Raw genomic sequence first — 16472 nt, forward strand, 5'->3', positions numbered from 1 at the left:
GCTGCAGGGGCCGTTTGCCCAGCCGCAGCGCGGGAATGCGGGAGAGGGCAGCAGCAGAAGCCAGCCCAATTCCTGTGGGCCGAGTCTAGGTCTCGGCAGAGGAAACAGAACACAGCTGAGAACATAGGGCTGTGACAGATGTGGTTAATCCAGTTGTCAGAGACTTGGTGCAAGAGTGGAGTCATTGTCTACATATATATTATAAATCAGAGACCATGAAGAAGCTGGAATCAGCATAACTGGTGGAAGGCATCTGGAGGCAACAGCAAGTCAGAAGTGAGAGAAGGAACACAGAATATTGCAGACCAACTGGATAAGAGAGATTAAATACACACTTAGAATCACAGAATCTTTAAGGTTGGAAAAGACCTCCAAGATCAAGTCCAGTCTTTGGCCAAACAACACCACCATGTCAACAAAACCATACAGCACTAAATGTCATGTCCAGACATTTCTTGAATGTTTCTGGGGGTGTGGACTCCAACACCTCCCTGCACAGCTTTTCCCAATGCCTGACCACCCCCTTTCAGTGAAGAAATTCTTCCTTGTTCAAAACAGAAGTCGAACTCTCAGCCATGGCTTTGGCTTCATCCAGGTTCAGATAACAGGAGCTTCCTTCTGCATTTCACCATCAGGCTGGATGTGTTATTAGAATGAGGAACACTACCAAATAATTATAACACTACACTAAAACTAAATCACTGTATCATGAATAGCACACACTGGCAATTAACAAGCTGAAATAAAAAGTACCAGCTCTAGCTGCTCACTAATATCACAAACACACACCCACTAAGCAGCAAATTAATTCACTTTTTCAAAATGAAGAACTGTATGGTCTTCTAACAACTCCTCCACTTAGTCAGTCTAGTTTTCCTCATCTAAGTTTTCCTTACCTACAAATGAGCCATAAAATTGATGTTATAGTTGCACAGCAAAAGCAACAAATATTTCTTCCCAAACAACAGCAAAATTTATCTGAAAGGAGACCCTGCAATATCTCCCATTTCTTTTCCTGGTACACCAGAATGGGATCCAAAACTACTGAAGTGTTGCAGAGAAGCCTGGCTTGATGGGAAATGAGAGCTCAAACTAACAGTTAGTGATAGATCCAAAAACGCAGAAAAAACATCCTAAGAAATAAAATGAGAGGGTAGAGCTTTGATATTGGCCAAAATGTTAGAACTTTTAATAAAGTAATCAATATCCCTGTAAAGCAGTTAAGACAAAATAGTTGATAAAAAACAGGCCTCATGAAGAACATGAGAAGGGTCACAAAACAAAAGGTGAACAAAGGAAATAGAGTGAACATAAAAGGGTTGTTTTCATAACATCTTCTCTTAGCTATATTAACTCAACTTAATTCATCTGCTTGAACGTAATCATTTCTTCTCCACTTACTACTTCAGTAATTCACCCACTTACCCTTGGTTTTATTAATCCCACTGAAGGTGGATGCCTGACTTACCTAAGATAGATGGGTAAGCACCCAAAGGCTACATCAGTGGCTCTTAAGCTTTTTGGCTCTGTCAGTGCATCACAATCAGTGTTCAGTTCTTCTTGTAGATACACTGTGCAGCCTTATCAGCAAACTAGGAAATATCACAAAGCTTTACAATGTAGTTTGAGAATTCCTGAAATAGGTTTTGGTAAGACATTTGATACACTTTTCCATATCTCACCCTAATTCACATTTTTAGATCTCTTCTGAGTAAGGAACAGAAATTGATTTTGAAACTGGCTGCCATGGTAAGAGCTTCTGGCAGTGCATTGTACACGACACGAATCAGTGTTCTTTAGAGAATACAGTGGATTGGGTTTACAAGGACTGTACAACAAAGATCTTTCCAAGGAATACAGTACAACATGATAGGATGTCTAGTTAAAAAAAAAATTACTAAAGTAAATATAACAAGATTAAATTAAAAATGAAAAAACCCTTGTGTTAAAGGGAAGGAGTAATCCAATTATCATTGCATGTATAATTATGAAATATTAATTCCCCATCTGACGGCATATGAAGAGTAAGTACGAAGGAACAATTAAACACTGCTTCAAATGAAAAGCAATACACCTTTTTCTTCTCTCCCCTAAATGCTCATACTCTAAGAGTACAGAAGAACTCATCTGTGCTAAGTTGACAGGGAATTTCAGATCTAAAGCTGAAGGACTGGAATTATGCTTTTCAGTTCAAAGATGATTTGGATTCTGTGTTCTACATCAGGCAGGAGTAACAGCTACAGCAAATCTGGCTACCCCAGCTTTACTGAACACTGAAGGAAAGAAAAAGGGGCAGCTAGAATGCAATTCACTTCTGAATATGCTGTAGAGCAACTGTTTACTGAGACCAAGAGTGCTCTTCCCAGGCAAAGGGGATAGAATGTACCAAGGAGAAGCTGCTGGACCCACAAAGTATCCACTAAGACAGGAAACTGCAAAACATTCACCAGCTACTTGCACAGCAGATCTCACAGCTGATAATGAATTAGGAGCATGGAAACTTCTTTCTGAATTTAGCAGACATGGAATTTAACATCATTGACAAGCAAAGCCAAAAATGCCTCCATTGCCCTTAATCAAGTTCCCTTTTCTATCAAACAGAACAGATTATGTTATCACTTCTTTCACACAGAATTTTATGTAACAAATAAGAGTACCAAACACTCCCCACTGGTTTGTGCACAGAGGAGAAAAAATAATCTTTTTCATTATTAATTGATGAATTCCACAGATTATTTATCACAGAAAAGACAATTGATCAGAAAATAATCAACTATGTTAATACTTAAGCTGCAACTCCCTGTGAAGTGTTTGAATGCCTCACTGCCCCCTCCTCGACTGCAGGTGAGCTTTCCTGGCCAAACCAGATCTCTCAGCAGCCACCACAGCTTTGTCTCATGCTGTGGAATTCTGCCATGTTTTATGAGCTATCACCTGACTGAAAAGACAGACCCAGAAACCACTGCTGAGACATGAGAAAAGATTATTTTCACACAAAATTTTCTATGTCAGTAGGAGGTTGAATATTGAAAAAAGATTCTACTTTTCCAACTTCTTTTAATTCTAACACAGGGTTACACTAATATATTTCTGATATCTTCCATGCAAAAAGAACAGTTGCCACATATTATGCAAACAGAAGCTTTATCCCCACACTCATCACTCTTTGATGTGTTCCACATGTTAAAAATTTGAGAGCAGCCAAGTATGAAACAGGGAAAACTCTTCAGTCCCTCACATTTTCCAACACAAGCATCACAGCTCCACAAAGAATGCTGCAAATAGGCCTGACCTTACCAAGACAGCAGAATAAAAGCTCTCTCCAGGGTGAAGCCATGATTTTAATTTATTTTTTAAACTGCAGATGGATGTAGCCAGGATTGATTTGACAGCCATCAACCAACACTGGTGTTAAGACCTCACAGAAAGAGCATGGAAAAGTGGCATAAATAAGAACTGAGGGTAAGGCTGGTTTACACTTTGCAGCACAGAGAAGGGAAGGGCTTCACTATCAGACTAACTCTGCTTAGCAGAAGACATCTGTTGTGCTGAAGAGACTGTCCCATGCAAAACAAGGAAGGTAACTAATACTTTATTGGAAGTACCCTCAATTTAGACACAATGAAGGTTCTTTCTGAGATATATGACAGTGCTGAATGAAGAATGCTCAAAACTTTTTAGAGTTTGGGACAAAGCAAAGAGATACTTTAATAATGTTTTAAAGGAGGTTTAGGTACTTTTCCTACAACACACTGACCCAGGACCTTCTCTGCTTGGTATCAATCCCCCACCTGATCATAAAACGTCTCTATCAATAGCAACCTAAAGTAGGCTGTGACAGGTTTTAAGGGACAATAAAACAATGTCCAATAAGATAGTCTAAGAAAAGGTGCTGGTTTATGCAGTCTTCTGCAATGTAACAACAGTAGGATTTCTGAGAAGACTCTCAAGGAAACAGCTGGGGGACACCTACAAGGCCACTTTACAGAAGACCTCATTTTGCTTCTTGCATCAGGCCTCACATTAGGTGTGTTACGTCATTGGCACAAGAGATATTTTGAGTGAGTGTAATACTCATCAATAATGGAAGGATGAAAGATAATGTTGGTATCACTTGCCAAGGGAAGGGCCAGGAAGTGACCAGCAGTTGTTCCAAATGAAACAGACCTGTTAACAGGAAGGCTTGGTAGACTCAAAGAGTATTTTTTATACACATATCACAACACATTTAACAATACTGGAATCTTTATCTCTGTTGTACATCAACCAAAATATATGGCAAACAATTAATATGTTCAGAAGGTCTCACCACAGTAAATAAACCCACCTGCTTTTGGTCACCCTTCCTGCCCTGAGCCAGGAATGAAACATAGGCCCCTGCAGTCCATTGTACACCTTTCATCCCCAAGTCACTGCACTGGCTGCACCACAAAACTCACCTGAGGCCCATGAAACAAAGGGCAGAAATAAATTATATATGTTTTAAAAACACTTTGATTTAAAAAAACCCTTTCTCTGTATAGTAAGAGAATAACTTAGACCCTGAGGATTCAGTATACTTCCAAAGTAAGCTTCCAGTGTGTTTCCAGAGCAAACTGAAATAGAGACAATCTCCAAATTCCAGTGTAGTACCTTAAAGCATGACACTATCTCTTCATTAAAACACTAAATAACTTGAACATTTCATCTGATCTGATAAACCCTAACATCTGTAAATAAGTATAAATATAATCTATAAATATATTACTGAAGTGAAAAAAATTAATGCTGATTTTGAAAGCATGATTTTATATGATTTTCATGTCATAAGGCTTATTTATGTCAATAAAGCTCATTTAATGCAAGCATTTTTAGAAGATCTAGAACTAGCAGATTTTAAGACTATTTGCAGCAAGTTTTCAGTATCAATTAATATTTCATTTTCCAAGGTGCCATTTGGTATTTAATGAATATTCAGAAGTCCTGGTCCCTTCTAAAACTAAAATAAGATTTTCTTGATTCCTGCTCCTTTCCTTCTTAAAAGTTTAATTTTAAAAGGCTTGAGTCCTTTCAAGTACCTCCTACCAAATTTCTTCAATTGGACCAAGGTACCTCTTGGGTATTACTTTGACAGAATGAGGTTTGTTTAATGATCATAGCATTAAAACTTCTTACTCTGAAGACATGCACTAGCACACTGGGGAACATGGTGTAAAACAAAACATGAACATTCCTTCCTTCCTTCCTGCCTTCCTCCCTCCCTCTAAATCAGACATCCATAAACAATTACTTAGACATCTGCCTTCTTACTTTGTCAATGGACCATTTACCCCCAAGTAGTTATTCCTTAGTCATTCTATGCCCAGTCTTGTTCCTGTTAATGCTGAGACATTGGAAAAATCTTCATTTGCTTCAATGGTACAGTGTAAGACCATCAAAGAACTCATCTCTCTAGAATTCACCAGTCATCTAAAAGTAGTGCTACCCAGCAAATTCAAAGTCAGAAATGCACACAGAGCAAGGTCAATTTCTCAGTTTTATCTCCAGGATTATACCAGTCTAAAAACTGGCAGGTTAATGCAACTTTTTCTGTCTCCTCATACTGGTGTAAATGCCAACACCCGTTGTAGAGCCTCTAGTGACATGACCTTTCCATGGCATTGCCTTCTTTGTTGTACAGGCCACCATGATTTCTTTTCTTCCCTTTTCTTATTTTTCCCACCACTGCTAATTCCTGACAGGAATTAGCAGTGGTGGGAAAAATAAGAGAAGGGAAGAAAAGTGCCCTTAGATCTTGTTCAGTATAACTGCTTCAAATTCTTTCTACTTTGTCTTTGGGCTCAGCACCTTAAAAATACTTCTCACCTGTTGCTGAGTAAGTCAACCACACACTCCACTCTCTGAATCCAAGGACCTAATGTATTAAAAGTCTCACAGTTTCTTATTAGACTATCCCATATTTAATTCTCCTTAACTGGCTGCAAAATGCATTTCACTGGCTGGTTCTGAGGTACTTAGTAAGTACTCAGCAAATCATAGGACTATAGAAGAATTCAGATTGGAAGGGACCACAGCAGATTTCTAGTCCAACCTCCAGTTAAAACAAGGTCAGCTATGAGATCAGTTTGGGTTTCTCAAGGTTTTATCTAGCTGGGGCTTGAAACCTTCCCAGAACAGAAACTGAGCAACCCATTCCAAGGCTTAGAAGTCCTTAAAGGGGAAGAAAGCTTCTCCTTATTTTCAGCCTCAGCCTCGTGTCTCTCATACATCACTGCAAAGGGCTGGGTTCCATCTTTTTGACAAATCCTTCTGTATAGTGGGAGCTGCTGCCAGTGCCCCCAATCCATGCTGGCAAGTTGCCTCTCCCCCAGACTGAACAAGCCCAGCTTCTTCAATCCACTGGTCACACGGCAAGAGCTCCAGCCCTAGGCATCTTTGCAGCCCTCACCCCGACTTGCACTGGGGATCTAAGAACTGTAGTCTAAGTAAAGTACAGAGTAAAGGGAATAACTCTTGATCAGGTTACTACGTTCCTGTTGATAGTGACAGCATTCTTTGCTGCAAGGCACAACACTGGCTCATTTTGTCTTCCTGACTATCAAGGTCCTCTTCACTTGAGCCACTTCCCAGCCAGTCAGCTCCAGTTTCAGTGGGCTGCAAGAGCCTCAGCCTTCCCAGTGGCACAACTTTGCAATTGTTCTTGTTGAATTTCATAAGGGTCCTATTGATGCATTCCTGCCAGTGTCTGGTCCCCATGCCTAGATCCCTATGGATTGTCCCTACTTGAATCTATAGACTGGTACCCACAATTTGCTGTCATCTGCAAATCTGATGAGAGTACACTTTGCCCACCCCATGATGTCCTCAAGATCACTGTTAATATGAAGATCTTTTTTCTTATTAGGTAAGTTTCTAGATGAAGAATTTTTTCTTATACATCTGCAGCCTCCCTTTGTCAAAAGTAGTAAAAAATTATAAATCTCCACAAAGAAAAGGATAGTTTTGGTTTCATCTTTGTCCACAACTCAATAAAATGTAATCAGCAAGAGTCCAAAGTACAAGCCACACTTCTCAATACCTATATTAACAACTGTTAGATATATTTGCTCAAGGTTATTTTCCTGGCTTATGACCATGCCTTAGATTTTATCTTCAAATAAAGTTTAAATATCATTTTCATGTTACTTTCTTTAAGAACTTTTCCATAACATTTCTCCATTTCAGAACAGCCTGTAAAGTCACATTAATTCCTGAGAAATTTTCAACAATCACATCAGATTTCCACAGTCATATCTGGGAACAGTTACACTACCCTGGCTTAATCTTCACATTAGTTTCCAGGCTTCTTCCATGCTCTACTTTTTCTGAGCCATAAATCCTCTGTTCATTGCCTTTATTAGATTTCAAATAATCAGAGTCATGGGGACCAACAGCACTGGAAATATCCTCCTGAGTTAATGATTCCACTCACAATATTATCACAATATACTTTTATAAAATCTGTACAGATATTGATTGTGTTTCTTCTTTGTTAGTTGCTGAATTGAAGTTCCTTCCTGCAGAATTGTACCAATATTTTCCCTATACCTCTTTTGTGTAAAGTAAGAAAGATTGATCTCAATTCCTCTTTTTCACAGAGGTCTATAAAATTCAAAGTTTTGCAAATCTGCAATGAAATTCTACGGTATCCATCAGTGTTTATGCTAAAATGAAAATGTCTTCCTTTCAACTTCATCTCACAGTACCTTAATTCTAGAAAGAGAATATAGTAGAGCAGTACTAGAAAATATTTTAAAATAGCTTCATTTTCTTCTGGTAGTGCTCTGGATGCAGTCAGCTCTGTACACATGGGCGGAGACACACACTACAATCCCACAGACTGCATTCAGCAGATGGTGACTGAGAGGAAATGGGCACAATGGTTATGTACTAAACCTTAACACTTAGCAAACCAATACAAACCACCTCTTACATTTGTGTACATGTACTCATGGCTACGTAGTAAACAAATATGGGCAGTTTGTCATGTTTGCAATCATTCACACATTATCAGAAAGAAAATAGCAACAGGAATGAAGGAAACAACACAAGTACACGTGTACTTGATCAGACAGTGACTGAAACACACATTAGTTAACAACAATTGTTAAGACTTCACATACTTCTCTTTGTATTGTTCACATACAAAGAGATTGTATGTGAAACTCAAATTCCTGCTTAATGTTAAATGGCTGAATGCCAGTTTCCAGTTTTGCATACCATCACTGCAGAGAACAAGTCAGTGTTCCATATTAAACTTACAATTAATTACAGATTAATTGCTATTTGGTATATGAGCAAAAATGCTATTTAACTCCCAAGTTATATTTGCTAAACTCATGCCAATTCAAAGCGATCAGCCAAAGGACAACCTCAGCAAACTGAGTAGGAGTTAACAAGTCAAGCAGATCAACAGGATCAATATCAATTTCTAAAGTAAATAAGAAAACAATACAGTTTTGCATACAATATATTCTTTTAAGAAAAGAGACCCAGTTTTGAAGGTTTGGAGGTCCTATGTGTATTTGTTGAGTAACCATGATAGAACAAAGAAATGTTTTTTAGACAAGGGAAGGAAAGTATGTGCACCTCAGAAGCAGCACCCAACACAGTGAAGGAAAGACTGTACGAAAGAGTGGCTGGCTGTGCTCAAGCCACATTTTGGACAGAAATCAGGTTTTTTGGCTGGAAATAATAGTTTAGATTGATTTGAGATTGATCCTAGGAAAATAATAACTTTAGGAACCATAAAATACTGGAATAAAGAGATGAAAAAATCTGCTTCATTGCAAGATTTCCAGAACAAAGCTAGACAAACATCCATCAGAAATGAACTTGCTTCACTGATCCTGCTTCAGGCTAAGGGAGGGGCTCAGCTGGGATCACTTCTTCCTACCCTACATAATAAGAACACAACAATTAATTATTTTTAAGAGTGGGGAAAATCACAAAAAAAGAATATGAATTCAAAGTCAAACATCTCAGTAAAAGAGAAAATACACATAAATTACATTTCCCTCATAGGATGTTTCTTAATGGTTGGGTTTTGTTTTTTTTATTTGGAATGAACAGGGTGAGGCCTTTAACCCCATACAGACTGATTTCTTTCCTTATTATATTGACCCTGAACTATCTGAAATTGTATTTTAAAGAAATGAGGATATCACTTACCATATCCTATGAGAGCTGGAATACTCCCTCTGCTCTAAACCTTGTAACTCTCTAGTCACACATTCAACAAAAAGCCCTCAATGCACAGTCACAATCTATTAACAGCAAAGTAAAACAAATCACCACATTTTTAAGTAAAATATTGCTGATAGTGCATACTTTACCAGTTATGTCATGCTGTTTGAATGACTCACTGTAGATTTGATACTGATTAGGGCAATGTTTCTTCAGCCATTTGCAGACATCCTGCTGGGTCCATAACGCCACAGGCTTAGTCAGCTTCACAGTCCCAGACTAGGAACAAAGAATGAAGAACAGAAATGATGTTTGCACACAAATTTTGGAAATATTAATCTGTCACCTCCATATATGATATTAAAATACTAAATGCAAAACAGGAACTGCTCTGACAGATGTCCAGTAATAGCCAACCCATTACACAAGACCCTGCTGTTCAAATACATACAGAAGAATCACACACAGTGGAATGTTCTTTAACATTACTTTCCATTGCATTCATGTTCCGTGCATCACAGAACCATTGCACTTCAATAAATAGTTTTAAGAGTGACCAATGACTACAGCCAAAGGAAAAGAGATGCCCACTTTGAGTAGCTCAAACTCACAGGAGAGTTGTACATTTGTGCCCCACTTTGGATATAATCACAGAAGACCAGGAGTACCTCTGGCCAGGCATGGTCCTCAACTACAATGACAAAAGATCTTGCAACAAAGGCCTCTGGTGCCAACAAGCCTGAAGACTGGTTTTGTCTGGGAAGAGGAGACTACACAGCAATGGACATGGAGCTGGTGATATTGAGTCATACTGAACATTTCAGCTGACAAAATTCCTAATTTAATGATGTTCACAAGCAGCTATAGTTTTCTGTTTTTACCTTTAACTTTTGTATAATCACCTTTACATGAAATACGTAGGACTCCCACTTCAATCAGTTGCTCCCTTATAAACGAGTAATAATTTTTTAAAATAACACTGTTTAATACTTTCCTTAGAATTCAGTTTTCTAATAGATTACCAGTTTGTAAATAAATATTCATAAATTGATTGCTTTATTATACATATGAAGTCACATTTCATTTAATCAAACAATTCACTTTAGCACATACACTTTTTTTAACTGTGTAAAAATGCTGAGTTCTAAGCTACCTGAACTGCAGGAGTTTAAAACCTTTTGTCAAAGTAGGCAAAAAAATAAACAAACAAACAAAAAATTCTAAGTGATTTAATCTTTTTTCTTTTTTCCTGCAACACGATCTGCCTAAAAGACTAAAGAAACTTTAAACAGATTGTCATATATTACCAACAATAAGTGTTTCACTGGACACTGCTGACGTAAGTGGGTGTGAACATCAATGTATACATTTACTACATATTTTGTCAAGGAATGAGTCTAGGCAATAAAATCAAAGCGTCTGTTTCAATGCTATGCATGCAGAATACTGTCCTCCAGCTCCCTGGTGGTGTAAAAGTTTCAAGAGAAGTTTCTCTGCACAAATTTGAGGTGAAGGGGAATGTCATCTTAACCCATCTTCTCCATTAGGAGTCATGGCAGACTCCCTCAACGTCACCAGGCAGGGTTTATCCCAGCATTTACTCAGATGCACTTTGTCAGACTTTCACAAAGTTGCTTTGAAATTTTTCATTACCAGAAGCCTCAAAGACCAAAGCAATTTCAAACTAGTGCTTTGCATGTCCTATTAAATCCATAACGTACGTCATGTAAAGATAGTGAGTTAGGGCCAGGGATTATGGCAGACCTAAAAATCCAGCAGACAAATGTGCCTTGGATTTCTCATGTCCAGTTGTCCCTATCTCTTTTTTATTGCCTGTGTAGAAGTTGAAAAAACAGTAGGAAAATAATGGTTGAATATATAATACAATGCACATCCCATAGCTCAGCCTTTTTTGGTTTGAAGAAAAATAAACTCTTCAGAAACATGAATCCTGTTTCAAACACATGAAGAGGCATCATCCATATTTAGAGGTATAATAATAATGCACAAAACCACCACAAAGAATCAGTCTCATCTGCTGCTGCTACCCACCAAATTACAGAAGCTTGACTGACAGACTTGCTCTTCACAGAAAAAGAAACTTCCAGAGGTGCTGAGGGTGCACAAAAACCAGGACAGCACTTGCCCTAGCACTGCCCTTTCTGAGCAGCTCATCAGTCTTCTACACACACAGGATCCCGCACTGTGCCTGGAGAAGGCACAGCCTCTGTAAGGAGAGCAACTGCCCCGTAACCCCAGCTCCTGATGCAACTCAAGAGATCAAAGGGCCCTCAAACTTCTCTGGTCTTCTTTTTACTGCTATTTAAGTCAAAGAAGAAACTGAATTTCAATGAAGAGTCCAATATTATGCAATCAGTTCACTGCCTTTTTGTTACACACAGATATAAATGGGTGTCCTCCACAAATTACACCAAAGAAATAAACAAGCAAAAATAGCCACGTGACACAAGCAGTCTCTCTGATTCCATAGAAATCCCTGAACAACAGGCTCAAGACTTCACTATCTATCTTTTTATGTGTTCCTGCTTAAATTTTAAGATTTTTTTTTTTTTTGCATTGAAATTTTTGAAGACTTAAAAGAAAGTCTATCAGCCCTTGAAAAATAAATGGTTAATAGATTTTCTGGTACATCACAAAAATATTTAAATGATAAATATTTGTGTGCAAATATATACAGCTAGCTATGGACTTACAATCTATTTATTCCTAGATGAAAGTACAAAAGCAGTGCCAATGTTTGTTTAAACCAAGAGGCTGTACTTTTCAGCTGAGCAGCTATTGTCCTCTTAAAAGGTTTAAGCACCATCATGTTAAATATCCAAAATGCAAGTTTATTAAGAATTAGAGTACAAATTTAACACATTCCCCTGTGCCTGCAGAACCTGAAGATGGTTTCAAATGTAGCTTTTATGCCGTGCCATATACAGATCACTGCACAGCAAGCCCACATGCTGACTTCTTCAGTGTTTGGAACTGTGATAGAAACATTTACACTTATAACTACAGTCCAAAGAGAACATTTTTACATTGACAATAAAAAAACGTTAGGTTTACTTTTCTAAGGACTTGATGAGTTAGAGGAATAAAGGGTGTTTAAAGCAATGGTTCTAAAGTATGTCTTCACTTTTATTTTTGGAACATCATACCCAAAATATTTTCGAACCAGATGCTCCAAATGAAAGGCTCCTAAAAATATTCCTTCCTCCCACAAAATTCATTTCTTAGTTTCTTTCCTGCCTGAAGGTTAGATCTCATACAAAAAACCTCCCAGCAAACCAAAGAAAATTATCTGTACCCTAAACATGCCTACTAAAAGACACCCTTGCCATTAACTACATATGAACTACCTAGACAGGTGAAAAACACAGTATATTTTATTTTATTTCTGTTTATTAGCTCAGTCAATTAATAGGGCCAAACTGATTAAAGTACTGTATTTTAAAAAATACCTTTGATCTGGCCTTCCTTTTAATTTTCCTGACACAAACTCATCCTAAGATCACTGTTTGCTGGCAACTCTGTACTAGTTTTGATCTTGCCAAATGCTATGCCAAGTCTTGTGCCAGATATAGATGTAATGAGAATAAAAGTCCACAGTATTCTGTATTCTGGTCTTTTCTTGTGTATTTGAAGGAAAACCCGCTTCTTCAGGATTTTGTGACAAACTTTTTCTTCTAGATTGCCCAAACCCAGCTTTTGTTACATGTATCTCAAAATATAAAAATGACTGCCAAGAAGAAGAAAAGACATATTTACTACTTGCCAAAATTTCATGCTCTCTTTGTTCCATGGTGCAGGGAAAATAGTACTCAACATCACTAACTCAAGAATAAATAAGTAAACAAACAACTAAATATACAGCTTGTGCATTACTAGAGAGTGTATTTCAGTATTCAGAACAGAATCAGCTACCAAGTCCTGCTCTTCCTAAGCAATGATGGACAAGTTATCTCTTCAGCCTTCCAGGCGCAATTTACCAAGCCTGCCGGCTTTGAAGGTCAAGTTGTTCACCAGAATTTCTCTGTATTTATTTATCATATTTTTCACTCCAGAAAGAAAGGGCCTCTGTATTTTTGAGTGACAAAGGATTCAATGTCATAATTTAACTACACTACATACTTTGAGACAAGCTATCTGAGCGTGCTTCTCCAACTCTAACATTTTGTGTATTTACAAACCTGCTCAGATTACAAAAGTCAGGGATTGTGCAGATGAGGGTGTCCAGTCAAACAGGGCTGCAGGTTTGCTGGAATAAGGCTGTCTCATACTGTTTATAACATCCAGTTTGCCAACATACTGATCCTGACATGTAAGCATGGTCAATGCATATTTACATTCAAATTTACCCAAAGTCAGACCCTACAGTTTCTTTTATGAAACAGATGGATAAAAAAAGGCACTGATGAAAGCATTACTGGAGCAGATTCTGCTCCAATATACATCTTGAGAGACTCTGCTCTGGGTTGTCAGTTTAACTAGAAAAAGACAAAGCAGAACCAATTTTGTTACAGCCATGTTGGTCAAAGGACTGTCATGGTTTAGACTCTGCCAGCAAGTAAATACCACACAGCTGCTCACTCACTTGCTCCCCCAGTGGGATGGGGAGAAGAAACAGATAAAAAAAGTTAAACTCATGGGCTGATATAAGAGGAGTTTAATAAGTGAAACAAAGTAAAATATAGTAGCATTAATGTTTATAGTAGCAATGATAATAATGATGATGATACTAATGATAGTGATTAAAAGGAAGGGAAGAAAGAGAAAGAAAATAACCCCCCCAGTAAGACAAGTGATGCCCAATACAGCTGCTGACCACTTGCTCAGCAATACCCAGCCCATCCCCAGGACTTGGCTCCTTCTGGCTGTGGTGGTTTAACCCCAGCCAGCAGCCAAGCCCCAGGCAGCCACTCACTCCCTCTCCCACCAGTGGGGTCAGGGAGAGAATCAGAAGGGTAAAAGCCAGAAAGCTCATGGGTTGAGATAAAGACAATTTAATAGGGAAAACAAAAGCCACACACACGAGCAAAGGAAAACAAGAAATTAATATCACTGCTTCCCAGGGGCAGGCAGTTGTTTCGCCATCTCCAGGAGAGCAGGGCCCAATCACATGTAGCAGTGGCTTGGGAAGACAAACACCATCATTCCAAACATCCTCCCTTGTCCTTTCTCCCCCCCAGTTTATATCCTGAGCATGTCATATGGTCTAGAGTTTCCCTTAGGCCACTTTGGGTCACCCATGCTGGCTGTGTCTTCTCCCAGCCTCCCAGACACCCCCAATTTCCTCACCACCATGACTATAAAAAGCAGAAAAGGCCCTGGCTCTGTGCAAGCCCTGCTCAGCAATAACAAAAACATCTCAATATCATCAACTTTGTGTTCAGCACTAACCCAAAACATAGTGCCATACTAGCCACTGTGAAGAAAATTAACTTTACCCCAGATGAAACCAGCATACTGGCCAACTCCCACCCAGCTTTTCATACTAAAAATTATATCCAATGGAATGGAATATATTCCATATGATATCCATTTTTAGTACAAAAACTTGGGTTTTCATACTAAAAATGGATTTCCTATGGAACATACCAGTTCAGGTCACCTGTCCTGGCCATGCTCTCTTCCAGCTTCTGCTACAGCTTCTCATAGGCAAAGCATGAGACACTGAAAAGTCCTTGACTTAGGGCAAGGACAGCTTAGCAACAACCAAAACATCCGTGTGTTACCAACATTATTCTCTTACTGAATCCAAAACACAGCACTGTACCAGTGACTAAGAAGAAAACCAAGTCTATTCCAGGTGGAAATATGACAGAACACAAGCAAGGCAAGGCTACAAGGAGAAGCCCCACAATTTATTAGACCAGCAGTGTGGGTTTTTCCAGCTGTGTTTCAGACACAACTGCTCAATGCTGAACCATTATGTCAGCCCAGTCAGGCAGTTTGAGGGAAAAGGGGACTCAGTTGCAAGGGGCAACATGAGACAAGCAAAGGAAAGAAGCAGTAAGGTCATTGTGACCTAGCAGGGACAGAGAGAGCAGTATGGGTGGCTGTCACAAGAATAATACAGAGCCAGCTGGGGCAGGAAACATTAAAATGGGTCAGAAAACCATTGACATGTCTGTGCTCAGAGAAAGAGACTGGAAGGAACTTTCATACATCAAGTAGAGAAGGAAATATTTTTTAAACCAAAACATAATGCCTCCTGCAAGCAAAGTACAAATGGTCAATGATATATTTAAAAATTATAAAAATAAAATTTTATGTTTATCTGACACAGATACATAAAGCAGGGAACTTTACTACACAGCTCCAGGAGCAATCTAAAGTTATGAAATCTTTCAGGCTGCTCCAGAAGCAAGACTAACAGCAACATCTTCATCATTTTATGACAAGAAGCAGCAGGAGCAGCAATGCCAAGTAAGAATTTCAAAAATATGATTTTCTTTTAAAACATGCTTGAGTTATATTTCTAAAGCTGAGAAAGTATCATATATTCCAAATTACTTCTCCAACATTAAACTGCTTATACAGAATTCAGAATCAATGGCTAACATAAATGTGGCTTTACATCCAGGAAAAAAAATTAACCACATTTGTGAATGTGTTATCTTAAAATATTGAAAAAATTGGAAAGGGTACATTCTGGTTTAGAAATACAACTTCTCAGATAGACAGTTTGTACTTACAGATTTTTCCAGCAAAGACAGAAGAAAATTACAGTAATAAGAAATGCCATAAAACCACTGAAATCTCCATTGTATTGGGTTCCCATCGATGTTGTTGAAAATTTTAATACAAAGAAGACATGAAAACAACAAACCAAAGGAAATGTGTTTATTACTAAACAAACAAACAAAGAAAATACTGTAAGACAGCTTGTCTTTTATAAGATTGAATGTTAAAAGATTGCTGATAAAAGATTGAATGTTTAAAACTTGAATTGGATCAGAAATCCAGACACTGAACAGATGGTGACAGTCTTCTGGTATTGGGGGGGAGGGGGGGGAAGAAGAAAGTTAGAGAAGGAGATGAGGACACTGGGGCAGCAGCAGCTCAGGGCTCTGAGCACTCAGTGAACAGGATCAGGACCACTCCAGAAAGGACCAGGTAGGGGAAAGACTGGAGACTGACAGGGAAGTCATGGAAGGTAGAAGAAAAGTATAAAAAGTACTGTAAAGTAGATTTTCTGTTCCTATCCTTCCTCTTCCTGAAGGAAAAGGAGAGAAAAAAATGCCACTGCTACAGGG

General features: G+C 38.5%; 1 protein-coding gene across 1 annotated transcript in view; it reads right to left on the bottom strand.

The window, feature by feature from the left end:
- The window catches only part of SAMD12 (sterile alpha motif domain containing 12), a 176035-nt gene that overhangs the window by 120833 nt on the left and 38730 nt on the right, over nucleotides 1-16472 (bottom strand). The window contains exon 3 of the mRNA XM_030226894.2: nucleotides 9354-9483. Coding sequence (XP_030082754.1) covers nucleotides 9354-9483 — 130 coding nt within the window. The remainder of the gene's footprint in view (nucleotides 1-9353; nucleotides 9484-16472) is intronic.

This window comes from Serinus canaria, chromosome 2, assembly GCF_022539315.1.
Source record: "Serinus canaria isolate serCan28SL12 chromosome 2, serCan2020, whole genome shotgun sequence".
Taxonomy (NCBI): Eukaryota; Metazoa; Chordata; class Aves; order Passeriformes; family Fringillidae; genus Serinus; species Serinus canaria.